The sequence below is a fragment of the Pogona vitticeps genome, chromosome 2 (genome assembly GCF_051106095.1).
Source record: "Pogona vitticeps strain Pit_001003342236 chromosome 2, PviZW2.1, whole genome shotgun sequence".
Classification (NCBI taxonomy): domain Eukaryota; kingdom Metazoa; phylum Chordata; class Lepidosauria; order Squamata; family Agamidae; genus Pogona; species Pogona vitticeps.
This window is the reverse complement of record NC_135784.1, coordinates 193447238-193470328: the sequence shown is the minus strand read 5'-3', so window position 1 is coordinate 193470328 and position 23091 is coordinate 193447238. Positions and strand designations below refer to the sequence as shown.

Genomic DNA, 23091 nt, shown 5'->3' with positions numbered 1-23091 from the left:
TCTTACAGCATCATAAGGTATGTGGATTTGCATACACACCTCAAGGTTTATCAAAAGCCAAACATAAACATTTAAAAAGATGTCACATTGTTGTTCAGTTCCCTCCCCACAAGTGTTAACAATGTATTTTTCATTATTTTCTAGTTACTATTTAACAGACAAAAAAAATCCATAACCCATCAAGGACTGGAGTGGGTACTTTGACATAGACTGAGGTCCCATAACCTGCCCAAACAACGCCAAGCTGACAACAGCCAAAAGGGAGCAGGATGAACATCCTGGAGCAGAGACTTCCACAGCATGGACACTGCTCCTGAAAGGGACTTACCCAACCTCCTTTCTTTGGGCTGCAAGAGGATAAAGAGCAGAGGTTCAGCTGATGAGCGAAGTGTGCAGGCATTTAAAACATTGGTCTCTCAACCATTTAAAGTCTTTGAAAATGAAAACCCACTTATATTTTTGTTTATTCATTTATTAAGCTAGTATATTGTTGGTGTTGTGCAAACCTTCAAAACATTTTGTTTAAATTGGGCCGAGATCTTGTAAGGACAGGTTGCAGAATCTCTCTCTCTCTTTCTTGATATTTACAGGTCTTTCTTCTCCTTCTTGTCTGGTCAGCCAGTTTGGAGGACTAATACAAGGGACAGAACAAACTCCTCTTTTAGGTTTTCAGGGAAATGGGATGGCAGGCAGAAGAGGGTGGAAACTGGGTCAGGTACCTGGAAGTGGCAGCCAAGGCAAAAACTATTTTAAAAAGAGTTGCAGCCTACGTTCATCCTTGCTTGGCGTTTCTCTCAAGAGCTGGTTGATCAAACAGCTTGACTCCAAAGACAACTGAATTCCCATAGTATGAAAATGCATCATCTGAATCTGAATCTTAAGCTTTGAAAGCACCCTCTTGCCTGTGAACATTAATGGTCATGCTCAGAGACAATTAACGTCTTTGAGCATGACAACAAATGAACTCCTCCTCCCTCCAAGAGTGGAATGACTCAGAAATAATGCAAGCAAGCACCAAGAAACGTTCCTTGGTGGAACTCAAAGGCTGAAAGAGAGACCCTGGCAGTTAATAGAAGGAGGGTCTAGAAGGAAAAACCCATGCCGGACATATATATAACACAAGTAGAAAAACTTTTAATGACTGACAGTTCTAATTCAGACGGCTTTTGCCCTTAAATAGGGATAAAGGTACATTAAATATCTGAAGTCAGCCCCCAGCATGTACAGGACCTGAGCACCAAACCTGTCCACGCTGCCTCTCACCAGTCTTCCTAGCAAGGGCTAAAGAAGCTGCCAGAGAACTATCCAGCCACACAGTCCCCTCCTGCTACTGGTGGCTCCGGCGCAGATTGCGCTTCTTTCTCGCGGTTGACTTCGGACCTCCAAGAGAGGCCCGAGGAGACTTCAAGAGCCTGTTCTGCTTGTGAAAGGAGCCTTTTCCCGAGACCCAGGACTGCTTTTTCTGCTTATCGGCTTTCTGCAATCCTTTAGCCTGCTTCTTGGCTTCTACTCCTGCTGAAAGGTCCCGTTTTGCAGTCCTTTTCTTAACAGCTTTCTGCCCTGCATGTTTTTCCCCTTGAGGCAAAGGTTCAGTTGCTGCTGGGGAACATCCCTCATTTGGTGTCTGTAGCGCTGGTTCCCCACTGGGTTCTTCATCTGGAAACAAAACCAAATGTTAGACCACAAACAGTGGAGACAACAGTGAAGCAAGCAAGAAAGCAGCGACAGGGGAGGAGACCAGCAGGACAGCTAACAAAGCAAGAACACTCAGTTTTGGAGATGCCACAGATCAGGAATTGTCTGGCTTCCAATGAGTTATCCAGGGGAAGCCATCATATCTATGAACATCCCAGCTTTTAATTCACGTTGGGTTTTGTTTTTTTTAAAGAAGTACATTTCTGGCTCCAGTTTCTATTCAAGGATCTGAGATTAGATAGTGTTTAAAACTCTAATTGTACCTATTCTACTGAACTCGGCATTAATTCAACTGATTCTACCTTGTCACATTTAGAACAATGAGTAGGAGAAAATTGCACAGGCTGATCTAGTTTAACAGACTGATTCAACTGAAACACATGCTTATAATAAACCTATTCAGGCATTATGAATCACAGTTAAGAAGAAACACAAGGAGCGCATTAGCCCTGCCCTTCCATTGCTACTGTTCCTACTACACATGAAGGATGACTTTATTAAGAGGAGGACACGTGGATCATGCATTTACTTTGCTTCATGTGTTTATGTCACCTAGTTTCATTAAGTCTGGGAAGAGTTATTGTCAAATTAGAATGGATGCTCTGCCACAAAAACAGAATGAAAACCTTACCCTAGGAGTACTTGATTTGTATGCTGGTTCTTATCAAAATTACTTGTAAGCAAGCTCAGTAATTTCATTCCCAAAATGAAATTAAGATTACTTAACCTTTACTCCAGAATCAAATCATTGGCTATTCCTGACTATCATGAAATAAAGCACAGAATTTCAGTAAGGCTAAGACGGATCAATGGCCAACAACACATAAGAGCTACATGGGTCATGAAAACTATTTAACTAGCAAACACAGAAATTATTCTACTTAAGGAGCTCATGGATTTGGCTTTGCAGGGTGCAGGATTCTGGTGGGGATTATTAAGTTGCAAAACACAGTTCCAGATCAGGCAAACTCCAGATTCTTACCTTTCACAGGCTTGGGAATGGCATTGGAAAACTTCTTGAGTTTGGCAACAAAAAAGCCATCCATGTTGTGGGTGTGAGGGTAGAAACGCCGTGTAGATTTCAAAGAAGGATGGAAGCGTCGCTCCTTAAACCTGGAGGAACACAATGAAAATATTTTGCATTCCCAAAGGCAAAAGGCGTTGGAGGGACAAGCTGCCCACCTCCCCCCCCCCCCGTGTTCCTGTTCTAGGATGAGAAATGCACACCTGGTAAATCCTTCTTTGCCAAAGTCTAGACCTGTCGGGACCAAGCGCACATTGCGTTTCTTCAGGGCATAATCCACAACCCATTCATTTTCTTCTACCTGCCAACACAGCAAACACATGAGCTGTCAGGTTCGTCAAAATCCTCCCCAGGTCAACCTTACTCTACTCCCAGGAGGAGCAGAGACCAAAGAGCAGGAGAAAAGATACTCACCATGATGGAACATGTGCAGTATACGACATAGCCACCAGTTTCTGAGGTGGCATTAACGGAGTCAATAGCGCTGAGGATTAGCTCCTTCTGAAGGTGAGCGCAGCGCAGAATGTCCTTCTCATCCTAAAAGAAAAGGCCAGGCTGTGTCAATAATAGTGAAGCATACAGCCCATCAGACTGCTGGTGTGCAATGTCCATCGGCCCCAGGCAGCACAGCCAATGAGGAGGAATGCTGGAGTTGTGGTCTGTAATACCCAGAGGGTTGCACTTTGTCCACTCTTGGGATTCAGAATGCTTCACTTCACAGCGTGCATCCTATCATGATAATCCCAGGCAAACAATTATTCAAGCAGACAAATCATAATCCAGTCAAACACTCACAGATAGTCAATTTCACTTCCTTCAGACCTGCTCAAAGAGGTACCTAATAGGTCTGACTGAAAAGGAAGAAACAGATATGCAGTTCCGAGCCACTCTTTCCCTCTATGTTATACATGAAAATTCAGGTCCTGGCACCCTGCTGCAGTGTCCCCCAGACCACCTTACCTTGTTGGTTTTGACTGTGGGGTCCTTAGAGATAACACCAGTGCCACTGCAGGGCGCATCAAGCAGAACCCGGTCAAAACCACCCAGGACCTTAGGAGCAGAAAAGAAATGGGTTAAGGAAGTAAGTCCCTCCTTTGATTGTACACGGTGCCTCCTCTCCCAGGATGCAACCTGGAGACCAAATTCTTTTTGTTCCTCTCCCTAATGCGACTGGTCATCAAAGCTGCCTGGATGGGCTAGCGCTAAAGGATAAACGGGTGCATTGCCTCCAAGACATCTCTGAGGTTCCTCAGCCCACAGGTCCTTCCTCCTTCTGGCACTGCTCCCACCTTTACTCTCTCCATGAAAAATCAGTGGTTGCAATTTGTACTTTTCATTCCTCACTACTTGACCAAAGTTTCCTAGCCTTCTGCATTTTACGTGCTTTATCATGTGGCAGTTTTGTATTTATCTTCCATAGGATATTTTTTACTGCTGGTCCTCAACCTGCAATAAATCCACATTTCAAATGTCTCCAACTTATTTGTAGTAGCCTTTTTTAAAGCCCACAATCTGCATCACACATTACAATGGGGAATATATAGAATTACATACACACACATATCAAGTGGAGACGAAATGCGTCTCTTAAAACCTTCCAATGACGGCAAGGGATAAGCAGACACAACTGCTCTTGCCTCTCCCTGTCACCTGCTCTCCTCCTTCACCTTGGTCACTCCAGCAGGGGAAGGAGGCGGAAGAAGCGTATATTAAAAACATCACTGCTCGCATTGTCTCTTGCTCCATCAGTGGATTTTAAGATCTTGTACTTGGCGTACAAAGTGAAAGATTCACTCCCTACTTCCCAGCAGAAGACCCTCCCACAGAGACTCAAGAGGCCAAGCATCATCAGATCCAAGAAATGCATAGGAACAGATCCTGCCTCATTAGTCATGTTACCTTGGGAAACTGGCGACCATCACAATGGCTCACAACAGTGTTGGTGACTCCTAGGCGGTGCAGGTTTCCCACAACACTGTGCAATCTCTCAGCATTGCTGTCATTAGCCAGGATCACACCAGTATTCTTCATCAACTGGGCTGCCAAAGCAGAACACAAGTGTGTGTGTGTGTTAAACCTAGGTAGCTAGGTACCTCCAGCCCTGATTATAACGCTTAAATTATTCTCACACATCTTTCCTCTGTTATTTTTTTCTCAAGCCAACCCAGTTCCTTCCTACAAAATACAGAAGTTGAGTGTGGTGACCTACAAGTTCTACCTTCTGCAGTGGTGGCTCGCATAACGAGCGCACCGTTTGACGACAAATTCGCATAGCGATCTGTTTTTTGGGATTGCTAATGCGATCGCATACCGATGCCTAGATAGGCAAAAACTTGCTTTGCGACGATCGGTTGCGGGGCACCACTGTACTTGCTTCCTAGTCCCCAAAATTGAAGTATTTTTTTCTCTAGCCACCAGGAGGCATCACTGTGATGTAGGTGAAGCAGAACAAGAAAAACAAAGAGAGCCACCTAGACAGAAAAAGACGACCGACTTGCGCAAGGTGTGTTTTATAGCTCAGCAGGGACTGGACCCTGGATGTCCCAATGCCAGTCTATCACTCTAACCTCGGCTTTGACATGGACTGTGAAACACAGCCAAGGTGTTCTTTTTCGGTGTTCATCTAAACCTTTTGTGCTGGTTGGCAGAAGGGAGAGGAGGGGCCCACTCAGGCCCCAAAAAACAGAGCACAACCTTAGTCCAGCAAGGTTCACTATCAACTACCACTGTCATCTTACTCCTTTCCTCTCCGCCTGGCGGAGAAGGCAGGAAAACCGTTGCCCGAACGAGAGAAGCTTAATAGAGTAGAATGTATCTGAAATCTACGACTAATCTCTACAGAGGCAGGAGAACATGAGGGGAAATGCAGAAGGTCCTCCCAGCCAAATCAATCAATCAGTCAGTCAGTCAGTCAGTCTGTCTGTCTTTCTTTCTGTGTACCTGCCCACTAGAACATCCTTCTGTTTCGGACTCCGGGAGGCAACAAGAAGGGCAAGGATAAACTAACACAAATCCCACCCCCACTTCTCTGCTAGTACCTATGTAGCTGGTCTTGCCTCCAGGGGCACAGCACATGTCCAAAATGCGCTCATTCTCCTGGGGGGCCAGAGCCATGACCGGAAGAAGACTGGATGCTCCTTGTAGCATGTAGTGCCCAGCCAAGTATTCCGGGGTGGCACCTAGCAGCAGAAAAGGGAAGCACACAGGCAAAGCTATGAGAACCCCTCTGCTGGGAAATCCCAGCAAGCCTGGGGGGAGGGGGAAGTGGGGCTACTGAAGATTCAGAGATGCTCCCCACTCACCTATGGGCACAGAGGAATCATATACAACAAGCCCAGTTTTCGACCACTTTCCTAGCGGATCTAGGTTCACTCCACGATTTATCAGCGCCTAGAAGACAAACGGAAGGGAGGAAGAGAGATAAAAGAGGGACATTGTTACCACAATCAGAGAGTGAGAAGGGAAGGGCTGGGGTCGCACAGCCGTGTACGTACCTGTGCCAAGTCACGTCGCCGTGTCTTCAGGGTGTTGGTGCGGAGGGTCACAGGCCGAGGAACTTCATTGGACTCCAAGAAATCCACCAGCTAAAAGGTGGGGGCGGGCGTGATAAGAGAGACAAAAACAAGAACATCACAGAAAGGCAACAGTGATTGGTCACCTGACCTAGCAGAGGGAAAAGCTTGGAAAGCCAGCAACTGATCAAACAGACCTCAGTCCATTACTGTAATTGTATCAACAAACTTTCTTCCCAAATAATATTTTGAGGCCACCCCTCCAGGTTCCTACACAATCCACATCAAGGCAAGAAAAGGCTTTTTACTCATAAAATCCTAACTTTGAAATGCTCTTCCCATGGAGGTTTGACTGACAGAGAGCCTGATGCCTTTTTTTTTCTGTGCCAAACACCTTTTTTTGTCCAGCCAGGTCTTTCAAATACTGAGTTTTATGCCATATTTTTATTATTTCTGCTGATGCTGTCCTGCTTTGTTTTATAACTTAGGTTCATTCATTGCTGGTTTGCCTTTATATTGGCCAGCCACTCTGGGTGTTTGGTATTGAGGAGTAATAAAATAAATAAATAACACATTGTAACAAAGCACGAGTTACAATCATCATCATCCAATGTTTATGATCAGCCAGAAGATCAGCATCAGACACTATGACATGACATGGGCTGTCAATTCATGGCCTGTTCTGATTTAGGGTGAGGTTGGAACTGGTAAGCCACACAGTGTCATTTCCAGAGGGTAATGAACGAATGAGACACGGTGGATTTATGAAGCCAAGCAAAGTAGATGGTGGGAGAAGGTAGGAACAAACACATGCTCAGTCCTCAACCTGCATTCTTGGAAGTTAGAACAAATGATGTGTTGAGTTCTAAACTGGGAGCAAAAGCCGTACGCTGGTGAGATGAATGCAGCCAATGTGACCTTGACCACACTCGTACTTTGCTTTTCACACTCCTCTTATTTCCCCTGATCTACAAAGATGATGTTAACTCTTCAAGATCCATTTGTGGCGGGGGCACCTGGTGTTGTGGGGAGGGGAGTGGAAGTATCTCCATGTGCTTCTCTCTTCCTTTCAGAGAATGCAGTTCAACATTTCCTATTCTCTCAAATCATCTATTACCTCCTCCCCACATCTTTAACCATATACAGGTGTTATATAAGCTAGGACTGCTATTTTAATCCTCTCCCTAACTGCTGCTCACCAGGGCATAAAAGGTGGGCGGGTGTGGGTGCATTTTACAAGAAAAAACAGTACCTCTGAGAGTGGGAAGAGTTCCATCATCTTCTCGATTAAGAAATCACTGTAAGAGTAGTACGCAGCAAGGTCTCGACGCAGAAGGCCCAGGTACTCCTGCCGGGAGTGCCCCTCCTCTCGCTTTGCACTGAAGTCCTGGAGCACCTCTATGTTATCCTTTATACGCTGATGAATGAGCTGGAGATCCGGAGGCTGAGCAGGTGAAGTGGTAGTCAAGGCACATCAGCAAATCTACAAAGCAGGCTTATGCCAAGTCAGGCTCTTGGCTCAAACCTACCCCCCCCCCCCAAGGGCTGTTCCTCTATGTCTGGCAACGGCCCTTCCAGGCCTTGGGCAAGAGGCAGGCTTTTAGGACCCTGATGTCCGTGATCCTTTTAATTAGAGGTCGAGCCTGAGATCACTGAGGGATCAACCCCTTTCCAAGTGTAAAGCAAAGGAAGCAAATAATCTACCGAGGATCCTGATGCCAAGTATACCAAGCACACTGCTAAGGAGCCCTGGGCCTGAAGTTAGTTCACATGTTGGAGAGCAAACATTCGTCATTCCCTGTTCAAAGGGCAAACCAGTCATGCTGAAAGACTTTACCAGTTCTGCATAAGACAGGAAATGGGGCGCATATCTGACCCAACTCGCAAAGCACAGCAGGTTTAAGCATTCGAAGAATGCATGCATACACATAATCTCATTAATCCTTCTCAAAGTCCTTTTATATAAAACAGAATTTCAACCCCTTGCATTGCAGCAGATTTTAAGTTACGTTCCAGCACTTGAGAAATTTAAAAGTAAAACAGGAATCAAGGACCATCCAACTCACATATGCTTTTGCTTGCCAAAAGGAAGCACAAAGGGTCATAAAATGAAAGAAATGAAAAAAAAAGGGATATGATTGCACCCCTCTGCCACACTGAACATGCCTCCCCACCAACTTGCCCATACCCTCCCATTTAATTATATGGGATCCACCCAGAAAAAAAAAGGATATTTTCTTTCTCAATCTCCTGTCCGCTGGGAAGCACAAAGCGTTCGTCTGTGTCTACGTTGAGTTGCAGGTCCCCATCTTTGTTTTGCTCATCCTTCACATCATCCTGCTTGTGGGGCAGGGTCTCCTCCTCTTCATCATCCTCACTGTCATCCTCACCGAAGCCCTGTCTGTAATGTTAAAAAAAAAAGGGGGGAAAGAAGTTTTGTCATCTGTGGTGGGGGTGGGTGGCAACTTTTACCAGCCTGAGAGCTAGAAGCAGTACTTTCTGGACCACCAAGAGTTGCACACGGCGCACGGATGTATGGACACACATATGCAAACACACATCTGTTTCTCTGCCATACACTGCTTGCTGAAGCCTGCAGGTGCAGCCTTCGCACTTTCTCACATTCCGATAAGCCTGTTCAATATCACTGAGATGTAGGTACAGTTAAAGACCTGTCCTCAGCTTGTGCACCCGTTTCACGTTGGTCAAGAGGGACAGTTTAACTTCCTGCTGCTGCTTCCAAAAATCTTGTTGGAAAAGGACATGTGTAGCAAAGACTGTCTTGCTGGGCCTCATTCATGGCTACTGATGTTTCTGCTGTGCGTTTGCTCCATGTGAAGGGTGTCATCCCCCACCCCACAGATTTCCTTGCAGAATTTCCTGCCAACCACCCAACATTTCTTTCCTGGGTCAGAGTTTGATTCTCAGCAGAGGAGAGCGTACGCCTCATTGTCATGGTGGTCACAAGCCCAGGACTGTAATAGTAGCAGCAGGGGAAGGGACGGAGGTCCAAGGCCACACACTGCGGGTCACCCCACCACAGGAAAGGACCCATAAAAGACACAAAGCCAACCAACAAACCCTAACCTCTTGGATTACCTACCCATCCATCTTCTCTTTCCGAGCTGCTTGTTCTATTGGGAGGAGCTGCATTTAAAAATAAGGAATCAGAGAAAGAGTGGCTTAATTAGATGCCAGAAGCACCATCCACACACAGAAAAAGACAGTCAGGAACAGGTAATGTAGACCCACAACAGAAGCATGGAATGAAAGGAGGCGGTAGCATGAGGCTCCACATCTTCAACTATAAATAGAGGTGCTGCACTAGTGTTTTCAGACTCCAACACCCAGAATCCCCTATGGAGCTGTGGTCCAAAAACAGAAGTGTACAGTCCTTTAATTATACATAGCCAAACATATATTAATTTTCTAAGTGCAAACATATCTTAGAAGTAGTTCAACAGAGACCCAATTCAAGTTTTTAATGACTTGTAACACAACAATGGTATTCAGACACCAAATGAAGGTGATCACAGCCACCTTAATTGCAAAGAATATAAATTACACTTGGAGCTATCCAGTGTTGTGGAATTTCTTCATGCACCCCTAGAGGGGCACACTTCAACCCCTTCCTCTTATTTCGGAACCAATGACAGAATTGTTAAAAGCATCATGCAAAGTAACACAATATTATTATCCCTTCACTGGTGATGGAGACCTGAATAGGCAGAGAGAAAAAATCCATCTGGGGAATTGCCAGCTTGTACCTCAAGCACATGAGACCAAATCCTTCCCTCTTTATTTGAGAAATATTTACATCCATTTATAATAGTAGTATTTGAACTAAAGTACCAACAATTCTTACCTCCTCTCCCTCATCATTGGATGACAAAGCTCCGTAATCATCCACCATTCCATCCTCACTGACATCATCCTCATCGCTCTCCCAGAGACCCTCCGCCACATCACTGCCACTGTCTTCCTCATCACTCTCTTTCAGACTGGGTCCCTTTTTTCCAGAGGCAGCAGGAGTAAGCCATGCAGCATTGTCGTCACTGTAACCAGTTCGGCAGCCATCTTGCCCTTCTTCTGCTCTCTCATTCTCGTCTTCCACCAATGATTTCTTTGAAGCTACAAAGAAAGATGAAGGAACAGCTGGGAAGAAGCAGTTACATGGAAAACAAATGCTGATATTTGTGTACAAGTTCAAGAGCACTTCATACTTTTCCTGTGCCAAAGAAAGTATAAATCCACATCTCAGCCTAGCATCAAGGCATTTTAGAAAAAAGCAACTTGTTATGGAAAATAGTAAATAAAATCAAAGAGCTGAGTCTCACACAAAGATAAAATCCAGAAAACCTTGAAGAAAGTATCTACCATATAAACATGTTACATGAATGGGACAGAGCGATGACACTGGTGTTATTTTTTGAACATCACTGATGTTGTTGCCTTAACAATACACTGGTTTGATATCCATAAATATTTTTTTCTTAATAATTATTTATTTATTTATTTATTGGACTTATATACCACCCCATAGCGCTTCAAGCACTCTCCGGGCGGTTTACAATTTAATTATACAGGCTACACATTGCCCCCCCAGCAAGCTGGGTACTCATTTTACCGACCTCGGAAGGATGGAAGGCTGAGTCAACCTTGAGCCGGCTACCTGGGATTTGAGCCCCAGATCATGAGCACAGTTTTAGCTGCAGTACAGCGTTTTAACCACTGCGCCACGAGGCTCTTTGCTTTATGTTTTATTATGTTTTATTTTAAGGAAGGAAAGTGTATTTAGTAATAAGCAATAAAATAAATTTTGTAGCAAGTAAATGAAAATGTTAGTACATCTATTATTGGTACCACTAAGCCAAAAATTCTGCCACAGTGTTAAGTAGCCGAACCCAACCTGATCATTTCCCAGCACATCCCTTTCTCTTGTGATAAAGGAAAGATCAGGTTCAATTCCCACCTTCTGATCCCAGGGGTTCAACTGGAGTAAGGCTACAATCTTTGTTTAGCAGATGAATCAACTAAACGCCTACTAATTTATGAGCAAGAGCAAACTGTAATCTAAGGCTGATGTTTGAAGGCATGACTTTCTGACTTTTTAGAGTTCGCTCTATGAAAAGAAACCTGGTATTTCATAGTAGCTTCCAGAAATATTTTTAGTAACTAGAAGTGAATTTCTAGCCCCTCCTGGTATTGCCAGAAGGGGTTCAATGCACCTCTAAGTGGCTCCCAGAGTATGGAAAATAGCCATGGGACCCTCCAACTTTGCCCACCCCAGACTATATCCTTGGGAATACTCCAAAGAATCAGGATAAATAAGTCAATCCATAAATTTCCATCTTTTGGTGCCTAACATAATAGGTTCTTATCTGCTTTCTTTTCCCTGTCTTTTGGGCGAGGGATAGCCACCGTCATGTGGAGTGTGATGGGCATGGGCTGGTTATGCTAGGTGTTTCCTAGCAGAATGTCTCACTGTGCTGATCATCCAGGTGATTCAGGGCATGGCGTCTGTTCCTTTTGCAAGACAGAAACAAGTGCTGCCATCGTTTTGGATTGACTCTACCTAAAAGAGATGTTCCTAAATGTGAGCAGAGATAGAGATGTTGAAGACGGCACCCCTAAAATATACTCTCTGGCCAGGCCAAGGTACTATACTAAACACAGCAGAGTCTGGCAAAGGAAGGAGACACACCTAGAAGGGAGAAACAGGTGGAAATCAGATGCACCCCACCTCATCTCTCATCTAACAAACTCTCTAGAAGCCAATCAACATCTGTGGTGGAAACGTTCCCTTGAATTCCACAAATAACGTTCAGCAGTTATTCCGAAGTTGTACTTTACATTAACAGAAGAAAGCGGGATCCTACCAATTTGAAGCGATTAATGTGAACCGATTAATGTTTGCCATAGGCGAACATTTACTCTTACCTGCCAACATCTGGCAACCAGGGACATTCTTGCCTGTCTGAAGTTTTGAAGACATGATCCGCCTCTTTGCAGCTCTAAAATCAGACAGAAGAATGAACAAAAAAGCAACTGGGTCTAATGTAAGAAAGCAAAATAGGTCTATATGCTTAAGCTTGTTTACTCGAACAGATTATTCAGGAAAGCGAAGATTTAAAGCCAGGTCTACCCTTGTTCACATGGATTTCCAATCTGGGGAAGGAAGCAGCACATGAAATGGGAATCCAACCGGTTTTGGAAAGAGGTGAGAACTTTAGCCTTGAAATGCCATTAATACCAGAGCTTACAATGTGCTTTCCAGTAGGATTAAAATGAGAAATAAAGATAGAAATGGCTCTATCACATAACTAAATTATGGCTGACCTTTGAGCAAAGCTAATTAAGCCCAAGGAAAACAGAATGGCATAGAAAAGTTCAGGAATTATTCAATGCTGCTGTGTAGTATCAGCCAATCGCCACTCAGGATGTGGTGATCTGCTGCTAATTATCAAGGGTTCCAGCAATTATTATCTGTATTTCAACAAAAACAATCCTTCTAACAGAGACTACAGAATTCAACCCCACCCCCTCACCCACTCGACAGATACATACTTGGCATGACAGCTAGACTTAGGCCACTAAGAAATGCCATTTCTGGTCAATCGCAGCATACAATTAACACCTGGCGTCTCAGGTAAGACCTTGAAACTGTGCTCATTTAGAATTCTTTGTCACCTCCATCGCTAGTGGGCAGCTATATGTTTTAAAGGCGAAGAAATTTCATTCTAGACAAATAGCAAATGTTTGTAACTTGGTACACTGACCTTCGCCGAGCATGACTGGAAAGCTTCTTTGTGTTCTCATCAGGAGCTGGAGGGGGGAAACAGACAGATGCTGCAAGGAATCTCCTAAGACTCTGAGCAAGGAGAGCAAGCACGGACAGGAAACCATGAAGGACTCCTGTCCCCATTTCACATTCAGCGTGTTCTCAAGAGAAGCAGACCCTTGTTCTGGGAACTTGAGCTACCATGTTCCAACCTCCATTCCACTGAGGGGATCCCACCACCACATAACATCTCTTCATGTGACATGATTGAATCCCTTTCCTCAAAATGAAAGAGAGGGCAGTATTTCAGGCAAAAGGAAAGTTGCTCATCATCCTCTCCCATCTTTAGTACAAACCACAGTTTGCCTGTACAGTGGTGCCTCGCTAGACAGTTACCCCGCACGACAGTTTTTTCGCTAGGCATTGGCTTTTTGCGATCGCTATAGCGATTCGCAAAACAGTGATTCCTATGGGGGAATTTCGCTGGACAATGTTTGGTCCCTGCTTCGCAAACCGATTTTCGCTAGACGACAATTTTGACAGCTCCCTCCGCGCTCGCAAACAGGAGTTTTCGGGATCTAAGCTTCGCAAGACAGCGATTTAAACAGCTGATCAGCGGTTCACAAAGCGGCTTTCCTATGGTCGATCTTTGCTAGACAACGATGATTTTTCCCCATTGGAACGCATTAAAGAGGGTTCAATGCATTCTAATGGGGAAATGCTTTTCGCTAGACAATGATTTTGCTAAACAGCGATTTCAGTGGAACGGATTATCATCGTCTAGCGAGGCACCACTGTACAGAAAAAGGCCACAAATTACTTTTTGTGGCCTTTTTCTGTAGGACGAGAAGTTACAAGTCACTTTGTGTGAAGAGTGGGGAGGATCAGTTCCAAGACGCAGCAGTTAAACTGAAGTACTGCAGTCAACCTCTGCTCATGACCTGAGTTTGATCCTGACAGATTCAGGCAGCTGGCTCAAGGCTGACACATCCTTCCAAGGTGGGTAAAATGAATAGCCAGCTTGTGAGGGGAGGGGGAAGCTGTTTTTTCACAATTATGTTCTAAACTGCCCAGAGAGTACTTTAGCACTATATAAGTTGACAAAAACAACAACTACATTAGAGCCCAACATTCATTCTCCTAACACTAAATTATTACAGTACTTGTCTATGCTAAAACACCCTAATAAAGGGCAATAAACAAGGGATGGAGGAAAGAGACCAAGCACTTCCTTTTATAAATATGTCTGCTTACTCCACTGTTCCAGTTTAATCTTTTAAAATTTCACTGAAAAACCATACACCAGCCCCCCTCATTATTTTTCATTGTCAGCTGTAAACCTATGGGTATTCTGGGAGTGCTGGTGAGGTAACCAATAAGAGAATGATCTGTTGTCAGAACAGAAAACTAACTATAAATGCCAAATAATGCAGTGAGCATCGGGGCTCTTTCTTCCTTACTACAGTATTCAGGGAGCGCACTCTTGTCCAGCACAGGGCCCAGGTCGAGAACTCCAGTTATGCCAATCGAGTAGTTGCGGGACTGCGGTGAGACGGGGGGGGGAGAGGGGCGGACAGGAGCGAACACGCGGTACACCCACGGAAATAATGGCAGAGATAAATTCTAAACTAGGTATTTCTCAAACATGGGTGGCTAGCATGCAAAGAATATACATTATCATGCAATGAATACAGCGCCACGTAATAAAGTACACCCCACGTCCTAGGTGCTCAGGACCCTCTGGCACACGTCAAACGGCCCTCTGCTCCTTTCTCACTCTTCAAGCCCCCGACCCTAGGGCTCCGGGGAGCGCATTCCCCCACGTGCTTCGCCCGGGCTCTGCGCCCTTTAGCCGCGATCAGGCAAGACTGGCGCCCGCCCGCCCGCCTCCCCTCCCTGCGGGCCCGACGGAGCGTCCCCGCTTACCGGGCGGCAGGAAACGAGCGAGTTCCTCTTCAGCTCCGCGCTGCTTTCGGGCCTTGCGCCCCGGTCCCCGCTTCACTTTGCGGGTCGGGTCCAACTTGCGCCCCATCTCGGAAGCCGCCTCACCTCCCTCGGCCTGTCCGCCCACGTGTTCCCTGCCGAGAGCGCAGCGCACTTCCTTCCGCTCTTTCCAAGCGGCCTCCCATTGGCCAGTTGGGCTTCCCTCTTACTTTTGTCGCCTTGCGATTGGTTGGGTGGGCCGAATTTTCTTTGATCCATAGACTCTTTTTCTTATAGAGGGACCCACGCAGTGGTCCCAATTTCGATCAGGACCGTTTTCATTCTTTTCTTTCCGTTACCCGAGACTACAGATGGGAAGGCTTCGGGGAAAAAAAACAACAACAGAAAAATGGGGGGGGGGGCAGCTTTCCCTGTTTTTTTCCAAAGCCCTTTTTTTGTTTTGTTTTTTCAGAAAAATTGAAAAAAATATGGAGTGTGGAATATATTCTTCTACAATGATAAATAATACGTCTGCGGCATGGTCCTCAAACTATATAACGTGAAGACGTTAAAGAAAGACTTCTGAGACTTTATGCATTTAAGTTCTCTGACTTTCGCGTGCAGATTCGGGTGGAATCGGACCTCTTTGGAAAGCGGACCGTTGGTGAGCAAGGTCTGTTGAATGTGGGATTGCTCTTGCTGGTCATCCATTATCCCAACCACCCAAGCCTCGCCTCTGAAATCCGATATTGAGAAGCTGTTCTCAGTCACAGCCTCGTGCTTTGCTGCCTTGCACGCGGAAACGTGTAAAGATCGGATAAATAACTTTTTTCATATGAAAGGAAGGTTGAGTTAAACAGAGGAGGAACCCCTCTTTCCTCTGCCTTTCCTCTCTTGAGGAGGCAGGCTGCTGCTCTCCAGCATGAAACTCCCAGTTACCATGGATTTCCCCCTTGATTTCAACGGGCAGATTTCCACTTCTGTCACCGGAAGGAAATAACAATTTAAAAAAGGGTAGAGAAAATGGAAACTCCAGCTTTATCCCTCTACTTTTCTTATCTCTGGGTCTCAAAAAGGCCATTCTCCGCCGCGCCCAAACCTCTTCCGCCCGCTGCAGCCAATCACCTGCGAGAGATAAGCTGCCCTCCTTTCCAAAACTGGTTCTTGTTCAGCATCAGTCCTTGATGGTGCCGGACCAGGGAAGAAGGGATATTCTCTTAAACTGTAAAAAGGTCAGTCTCCGCATTGTCGTTCTACCATTGTTGTTCACGAAAGAGGTTCTTACATCCTTTACACTACAGCATAAACCTCAATGGGATATACCTATCTATCATAGAGACTGCCACATAGACACTTTCTTCTTCGTCGTCCTTTACTGTCGTTAAGTCGTGTCCGACTCTTTGTGACCCCATGGACCAGAGCATGCCAAGCCCTTCTGTCTTCCACTGTCTCCCGGGGTTGGGTCAGATTCATGCTGGTAGCTTTGATGACACTGTCCAGCCATCTCGTCCTCTGTCGTCCCCTTCTCCTCTTGCCTTCACACTTTCCCAACATTAAGGTCTTTTCCAGGGAGTCTTCTCTTCTCATGAGACGGCCAAAGTATTGGAGCCTCAGCTTCAGGATCTGTCCTTCCAGTGAGCACTCAGGGTTGATTTCCTTTAGAATTGATAGGTTTGATCTCCTTGCAGTCCAGGGGACTCTCAAGAGCCTCCTCCAGCACCACAATTCAAAAGCATCAATTCTTCAGTGGCCTGCTTTCTTTATGGTCCAGCTCTCACTTCCATACATCATGACAGAAAAAAACCATAGCTTTGACTATTTGGACTTTTGTTCGCAAGGTGATGTCTCTGGTTTTTAAGATGATGTCAGGGTTTGTCATCGCTTTCGTCCCAAGAAGCAGGCATCTTAATTTCATGGCTGCTGTCTCCATCTGCCGTGATCATGGAGCCCAAGAAAGTAAAATCTGTCACTGCCTCCATATCTTCCCCTTCTATTTCCCAGGAGGTGATGGGACCTGTGGGCATGATCTTAGTTTTTTTGATGTTGAGTTTCAGGCCATTTTTTGGACTCTCCTCTTTCACCCTCATTACCAGGTTCTTTAATTCCTCCTCACTTTCTGCCATCAGAGTGGTATCATCTGCAAATCGGAGGTTGTTGATATTTCTTCTGGCAAATGTAATTCCGGCTTGGGATTCCTCCAGTCTAGCCTTCCGCATGATGTATTCTGCATATAAGTTAAATAAGCCGGGGGACAATATACAGCCTTGTCATACTCCTTTCCCAATTTTGAACCAATCAGTTGTTCCATATCCAGTTCTAACTGTTGCTTCCTGTCCCACATATAAGTTTCTCAGGAGATAGACAAGGTGGTCAGGCACTCCCATTTCTTTAAGGACTTGCCATAGTTTGCAGTCAAAGGCTTTTGCATAGTCAATGAAGCAGAAGTAGATATTTTTCTGGAACTCTCTGGCCTTCTCCATAATCCAGCGCATGTTAGCAATCTCGTCTCTAGTTCCTCTGCCCCTTTGAAATCCAGCTTGTACTTCTGCGAGTTCTCAGTCCACATGCTGCTGAAGCCTGCCATGTAGGATTTTGAGCATAACCTTGCTAGTGTGTGAAATGAGTGCAACTGTATGGTAGTTGGAGCATTCTTTGGTATTGGGATGTAGACTGATCTTTTCCAGTCCTCTGGCCACTGTTGAGTTTTCCAAACTTGCTGGCATATTGAATGTAGCACCTTAACAGCATCATCTTTTAAGATTTTAAATAGTTCAACTGGGATGCCATCACCTCCACTGGCCTTTTTGTTAGCCAGGCTTTCTAAGGCCCACTTGACTTCACTCTCCAGGATGTCTGGCTTAAGGTCAGCAACTACATTGTCTGGGTTGTCTGGGATATCCAAATCTTTCTGATATAATTCCTCTGTGTATTCTTGCCACCTCTTCTTGATGTCTTCTGCTTCTGAGGTCCCTCCCATTTTTGTTCTTTATCATGTCCATCTTTGCACAAAATGTTCCTCTAATATCTCCAATTTTCCTGAACAGATCTTTGGTTTTTCCTTTTCTGTTATTTTCCTCCTATTTCTTTGCATTGTTCATTTAAGAAGGCCCTCTTGTTTCTCCTTGTTATTCTTTGGAAATCCGCATTCAATTTTCTGTAACTTTCCCTATCTCCCTTGCATTTTGTTTCCCTTCTCCTCTCTGCTATTTCTACGGCCTCGTTGGACAGCCACTTTGTTTTTTTGCTTTTCTTTTTCTTTGGGATGGTTTTTGTTGCTGCCTCCTACACAATGTTACGAGTCTTTATTCAAAGTTCTTCAGGCACTCTGTCCACCAGGTCTAGTTCCTTAAATCTGTCTTTCACTTCCACTGTGTATTCATAAGGGATTTGGTTTAGATTATACCTGAGTAGCCAAGTGGTTTTTCCTACTGTCTTCAGTTTAAGCTTGAATTTTGCTATGAGAAGCTGATGATCAGAGCCACAATCAGCTGCAGGTCTTGTTTTTGCTGACTGTATAGAGCTTCTCCATCTTTGGTTGCAAATATAATCAATCTGATTTTGATATTGCCCATCTGGTGATTTCCATGTATAGTCACCTCTTGTGTTGTTGGAAAAGAGTGTGTGAAATGATCAGCTTATTGTCTTGACAACTCTATTAGCCTTTGCCCTGCTTCGTTTTGAACTCCAAGACCAAACTTCCCTGTTGTTCCTTTTCTCTCTTGACTCCCTACTTTGGCATTCCAGTCCCCTAGAATGAGGACATCTTTCTTTGGTGTCAGTTCTAGAAGGCATTGTAAATCTTCATAAAATTGTTCAATTTCAGTCTCCTCAGCAATGGTGGTTGGTGCATAAACTTGGATTATTGTGATGTTGAAAGGTCTGCCTTGGTTTCTTACCAAGATTTCTGTATTTTGATGCCATGTATATTTGCCATGTGCTCTGGTCCATGGTCCCATTCGGACACAACTAAACAACAAACTGCAGAAGCCTCTGTGCTGCGGGGTCAGAAGACCAAGCAGTTGTAAGATAGAATCCACGCGATAGAGCGAGCTCCTGTCGGTTGTCCCAGCTCCTGCCAACCTAGCAGTTTGAAAGCATGCAAATGCGAGTAGATAAATAGGTGTCACCGTGGTGGGAAGGTAAATGGCTCTGTGTCTGGTCGCGCTGGCCACATGACCACGGAAATGTCTACGGACAAACGCTGGCTCCACGGCTTGGAAACGGGGATAAGCACCGCACTGTAGAGTCGGACACAACTGGACTAAATATCAAGGGGAATCTTTACCTTAGATCTTTTATTTTTGATTTTTAAATCTATTTCAAAAAACAACTCTCTCAAGTGGATGGCTGCCAATGTGGGGTTTCCTTAATCCTAAGGAATTGGGCCCCCTCCTTTCATGGTTATTCAATGATTGGCCAATGGTCTCCTAATGGAAAGGTGGGTATGCAAGCAAAGTTACAGAACTTGGGGATATTTGAGGTGTCCCTCTACATCTGTAGATGCCTCGACTTGTAGTGTCTCACTAGTGTACATTTTGGTGGCACCAACTGCACACTGCATTCTCTTATGTATACAGTATTTGAAAAGCAAATCCCCAGTGATTTTAAGATCCCTAGATTACTCTGTCGATAGCATGTTCATCTTCCAAGAACAAGAAATGACTTAACAATCTATCTCAGTATGTATTCGCGAAGGCCTGCATGGCTGGGATCTAATGGTTGTTGTGGGTTTTTCGGGCTCTTTGGCCGTGTTCTGAAAGTTGTTCTTCCTAACGTTTCACCAGTCTCTGTGGCCGGCATCTTCAGAGGAAGAACAACCTTTAGAACACGGCCAAAGAGCCCCCAAAACCCATAACAACCATTATCTCAGTATGCTTTGTAGCATAAAACATTAGAAAAGAGCATTTAAGCTAAAGGCACTGTTTGCATAGTGAATGCTTGGGTTAATTTCTTTAATCCCTGATACGTAACTCCCATAATGAAAAGGATGATGTTAGCTTTCCTGGTATCATTTAAAAATTGTAGGAAGAGACTCCATGTTCTCTCATCATTTGCTTGTCTCCAATTTTTGAATATAGGAAAACCCTCCAATAGAAATAAGTTCTGGTAGTGGAAACGAAGAACACGAAGTACCGTATTTTTCGCTCTATAAGACGCACCTTTCCATAAGACGCACCGATTTTTTAGGAGAAGAAAACAGGAAAATATAATCTGTTTTCTTCGCTCCATAAGATGCACAGACTTTCCACCCCCCTGTTTTGTGGGGAAAAAGTGAGTCTTATGGTGCAAAAAATACAGTACTTGTTCTTAATAATAATAATCATCTTAGAACTGCAGAGCTGGAAGGGCCCCTGGAACATTGAGTCCAGCTTCTGTGTAAATAAATTCCTAGGTATGCCATTAAGAGAACTGCTTTAAGAAAATACTAAGCTCCTCAAGTAGCAAATATGGTTTTTGTTTTGTTTTAAACACTCAGCAAGAGTTTGTGAACATGGGCAAGTCAAGCTTTTTGAGATTTCATAAACTCTCATTATTACTCCTGAAAGCAAGTAACCGTCAAAGTGGGCACACATATGATTTACATTGTTAATTTGGAAGTTTTACCAGGGCAAACTTAGGAGGGACCCTGGGAAACTTTTTGTTTTCAATTAATGATTACTATCCCCCTTCCCACCACCACACTGTGTGGCTGAGCTAAAAGGCAACAGCTGCTCTGTTTGTACAAACGTGGCAGATCCAAAACAACTTTTTATGGAAAGGATTAAATCTTTTGAGACCGACTCCTGTAGGCCTATCAGATTACAATGATCATTTGTAATCCCCCCCAGCAAACCACTCGGAGATTTGATCATTTCCAGCTAAAGACCGCTCTTGCCCTCCCCTCGCAATAGACTGGTTGCCAGGTCAGAAGGCACACAAGGCTACAAGGGAGGGGAGGAAATCCCTAATTAGTTTGACTGAAGCAAATAAAATACAAGGAAACCTTTATTTTCAACTTTATCAAGATTTTTTTGTCTTTTTTCCCCCCCAGCTGTTTCAGAGGACAAGTCCAGTCAGTTTTTGTATTAAAAGGATCTTGATGGAGGTAGCTGTGTCTGTCCTGACTTCTGCTTGCACTCGTCCTGGTAAACAAACTCAAAATAAAATTAAAATCAAGGAAGTGTGGGCCATGGTGGTGAACGCTGCAGCCAGGTCTGTGTAACAGACGTGGTGCTGCAGCTTCTAGTCACTATGTACAGAGTCCATCCACTGTCCCCTGTCTCCCCAAGTGCAATCCACGTGCAACTGGCCGCTTATGGAAGATTGCACTTCCTCCTCTCTCCAGCCATTCCCCATGCAGAGAGAACATCATCTGAACAGGAGTGCCAGGCAGAGGGGTCGGGGGTCAGAATTCAAACAAGGGTATGTATGTCACTTTAGCTGTATCACTGGGTTGGCAGCACTGGACACACATGTCACTGCTGCTGAGCCACCTATACAGAGAGAGAAAGAGAGGGGAAAAACTTAGTATAGGGTGTTTCATGCAGAACCCACCCAACTAGGGCAGTCGCCATGGGCCCCCTCCCTCCACGTTCATGGCCAGGGAAGGTGGGGGGAAGAAGGCAGGCCTGGATGCTTACCTGCTGGGGTGGCGGCGGTGGCGGCGGCTCACTGCTACGGTTTGCCAAGCGGCTGAGGATGTTGCGCTCCGACATCTGGAGACGCACAGCCACTGGAGGAATGCGGGCAATTGTGGCAGGCAGCCGTGTCACATCGGCCTTCATGTCGCTCAGCAACTCCTCCAGCTGCTTCAGGACTGGAAGAAAAAAGGAAATTCTGGGCTTACCTGTAAATTTGTTCTCCTTAAGGGAAGAAGGGCAGCTAGTTTTAGGAAAGGTCTTTCCTCTGAGGCCAGGAAGGCAGTGTCCAATTTTAAACTGGGAAAGGAGCAATTACTGCCCTCACTCATTAGCCCAAAGTAAGATGCCCCCATGCCCCAATCACAGCTATATCCAACAGCTGCACAGAATGATTACAGATGTGGAGGGAACAAGAAATGCATAGACAGAAGGGGCAAGACTAGTCCTCGTAAAGGCAGTTATCTCTTAAAAGACTGCATTGCAGTGGTTTAGGTTTCTGGCTGCAGAGAGTCAGAGGTTGAGTGTTTGATTCTCCACTGTGCCTCCTGAGAGAAGAGCCAGCCTGTGTGGCCTTGGGCAAGCTGCACAGCACCAGGATGCCCCTTGAAAAAGGGAGTAGTAAACCACTTCTGACTACTCTCTACCTAGAAAAACTTTTTAAAGGGTCACCATAAGTCAGAATCAACTTGATGGCATGCAATTATTATTCTTGTTACATCACAAACTATGGGATGGAAAAGCAATGAGGGGGGAACTGCCCTCATTTTTTTGAAGACAGATGTTCACAGGCAAGTCCAGAATTTCCTTTTCTCCTCCCTTAAGAGGAGGAGGGCAACTAGCATGAGAAGGGTAAGAGGTAAAACACTGGGAAGTAGACAACCATCCTATGGTGCTTACTTTCAAAGGTTTCTGCTACCATATGTGTAGATGTATCCAAAGACTCTCAATCAGACAAAAATCATCAACATCATAATGCCCAATGAGTTAATGACCTGAGGCTCAGATGACAAATTTGCAGAATCTGCTAAGGAGGAAGAAGGGTTCTTCTGGAAAGATGCAGAATAATATTTCTTACAGAATGTGCAAAAAACTGGAAAGGTGATGGAAGAACAACGGTTTCCTGAAGACAAGTACCAGGGGAACTATGGACACATTTCACTTTGTGAAGATTTGCTGAGAGATGGACAGAACTCTGCTGCCTCATAATCATGATGTCATCTACAAAAGACTAAGACACACAGGTGTTCTGTATATTCCACTAATGGGTCCCAGGTAAGAGGAGAGGAAACTGAGCTCCTGTACCCTGTATGAGATTTAATCTTGGCAAATGAATGACTGATCTAGCTGAAGAAGCACTGTCTTGTAAGAAGATGCAAAGCTTCATCTTGCTAGATGGAGACCCAAGTTCTTTAACACTAGGAGACTTTGAAGACCAGACTTTGAGAAAAATGACCTTTAAAGAGTTCAAACAGAAGCCTGTCTGGAACCCTCAAAAACACAGCTAATCAGATAGGGACCCTGTGTACCAACAGGTGA

The 23091-nt window shown here is 44.8% G+C and overlaps 2 protein-coding genes across 2 annotated transcripts in view; both read right to left on the bottom strand.

Moving 5' to 3' along the window:
- Positions 1–1112: 1112 nt before the first annotated feature.
- NOP2 (NOP2 nucleolar protein) lies at positions 1113–15123 on the bottom strand. The gene is made up of 16 exons (XM_020804183.3): positions 14939–15123; positions 13011–13056; positions 12172–12245; positions 10097–10362; positions 9335–9378; positions 8466–8632; positions 7484–7683; positions 6214–6303; positions 6022–6109; positions 5758–5898; positions 4619–4758; positions 3680–3769; positions 3134–3256; positions 2923–3020; positions 2678–2808; positions 1113–1656 (listed from the first exon to the last, which is right to left on the bottom strand). The coding sequence occupies exons 1-16, from the start codon at positions 15042–15044 to the stop codon at positions 1328–1330; spliced, it is 2133 nt and encodes a 710-aa protein (XP_020659842.3). The 5' UTR covers positions 15045–15123; the 3' UTR covers positions 1113–1327.
- Positions 15124–20902: 5779 nt separating this feature from the next.
- Positions 20903–23091, bottom strand: part of CHD4 (chromodomain helicase DNA binding protein 4) — a 30093-nt gene continuing 27904 nt past the window's right edge. The window contains exons 39-40 of the mRNA XM_072991798.2: positions 21556–21731; positions 20903–21408 (exon numbers count right to left, since the gene is read on the bottom strand). Of these exons, the coding sequence (XP_072847899.1) occupies positions 21391–21408; positions 21556–21731 (194 nt within the window). The 3' untranslated portion in view covers positions 20903–21390. The remainder of the gene's footprint in view (positions 21409–21555; positions 21732–23091) is intronic.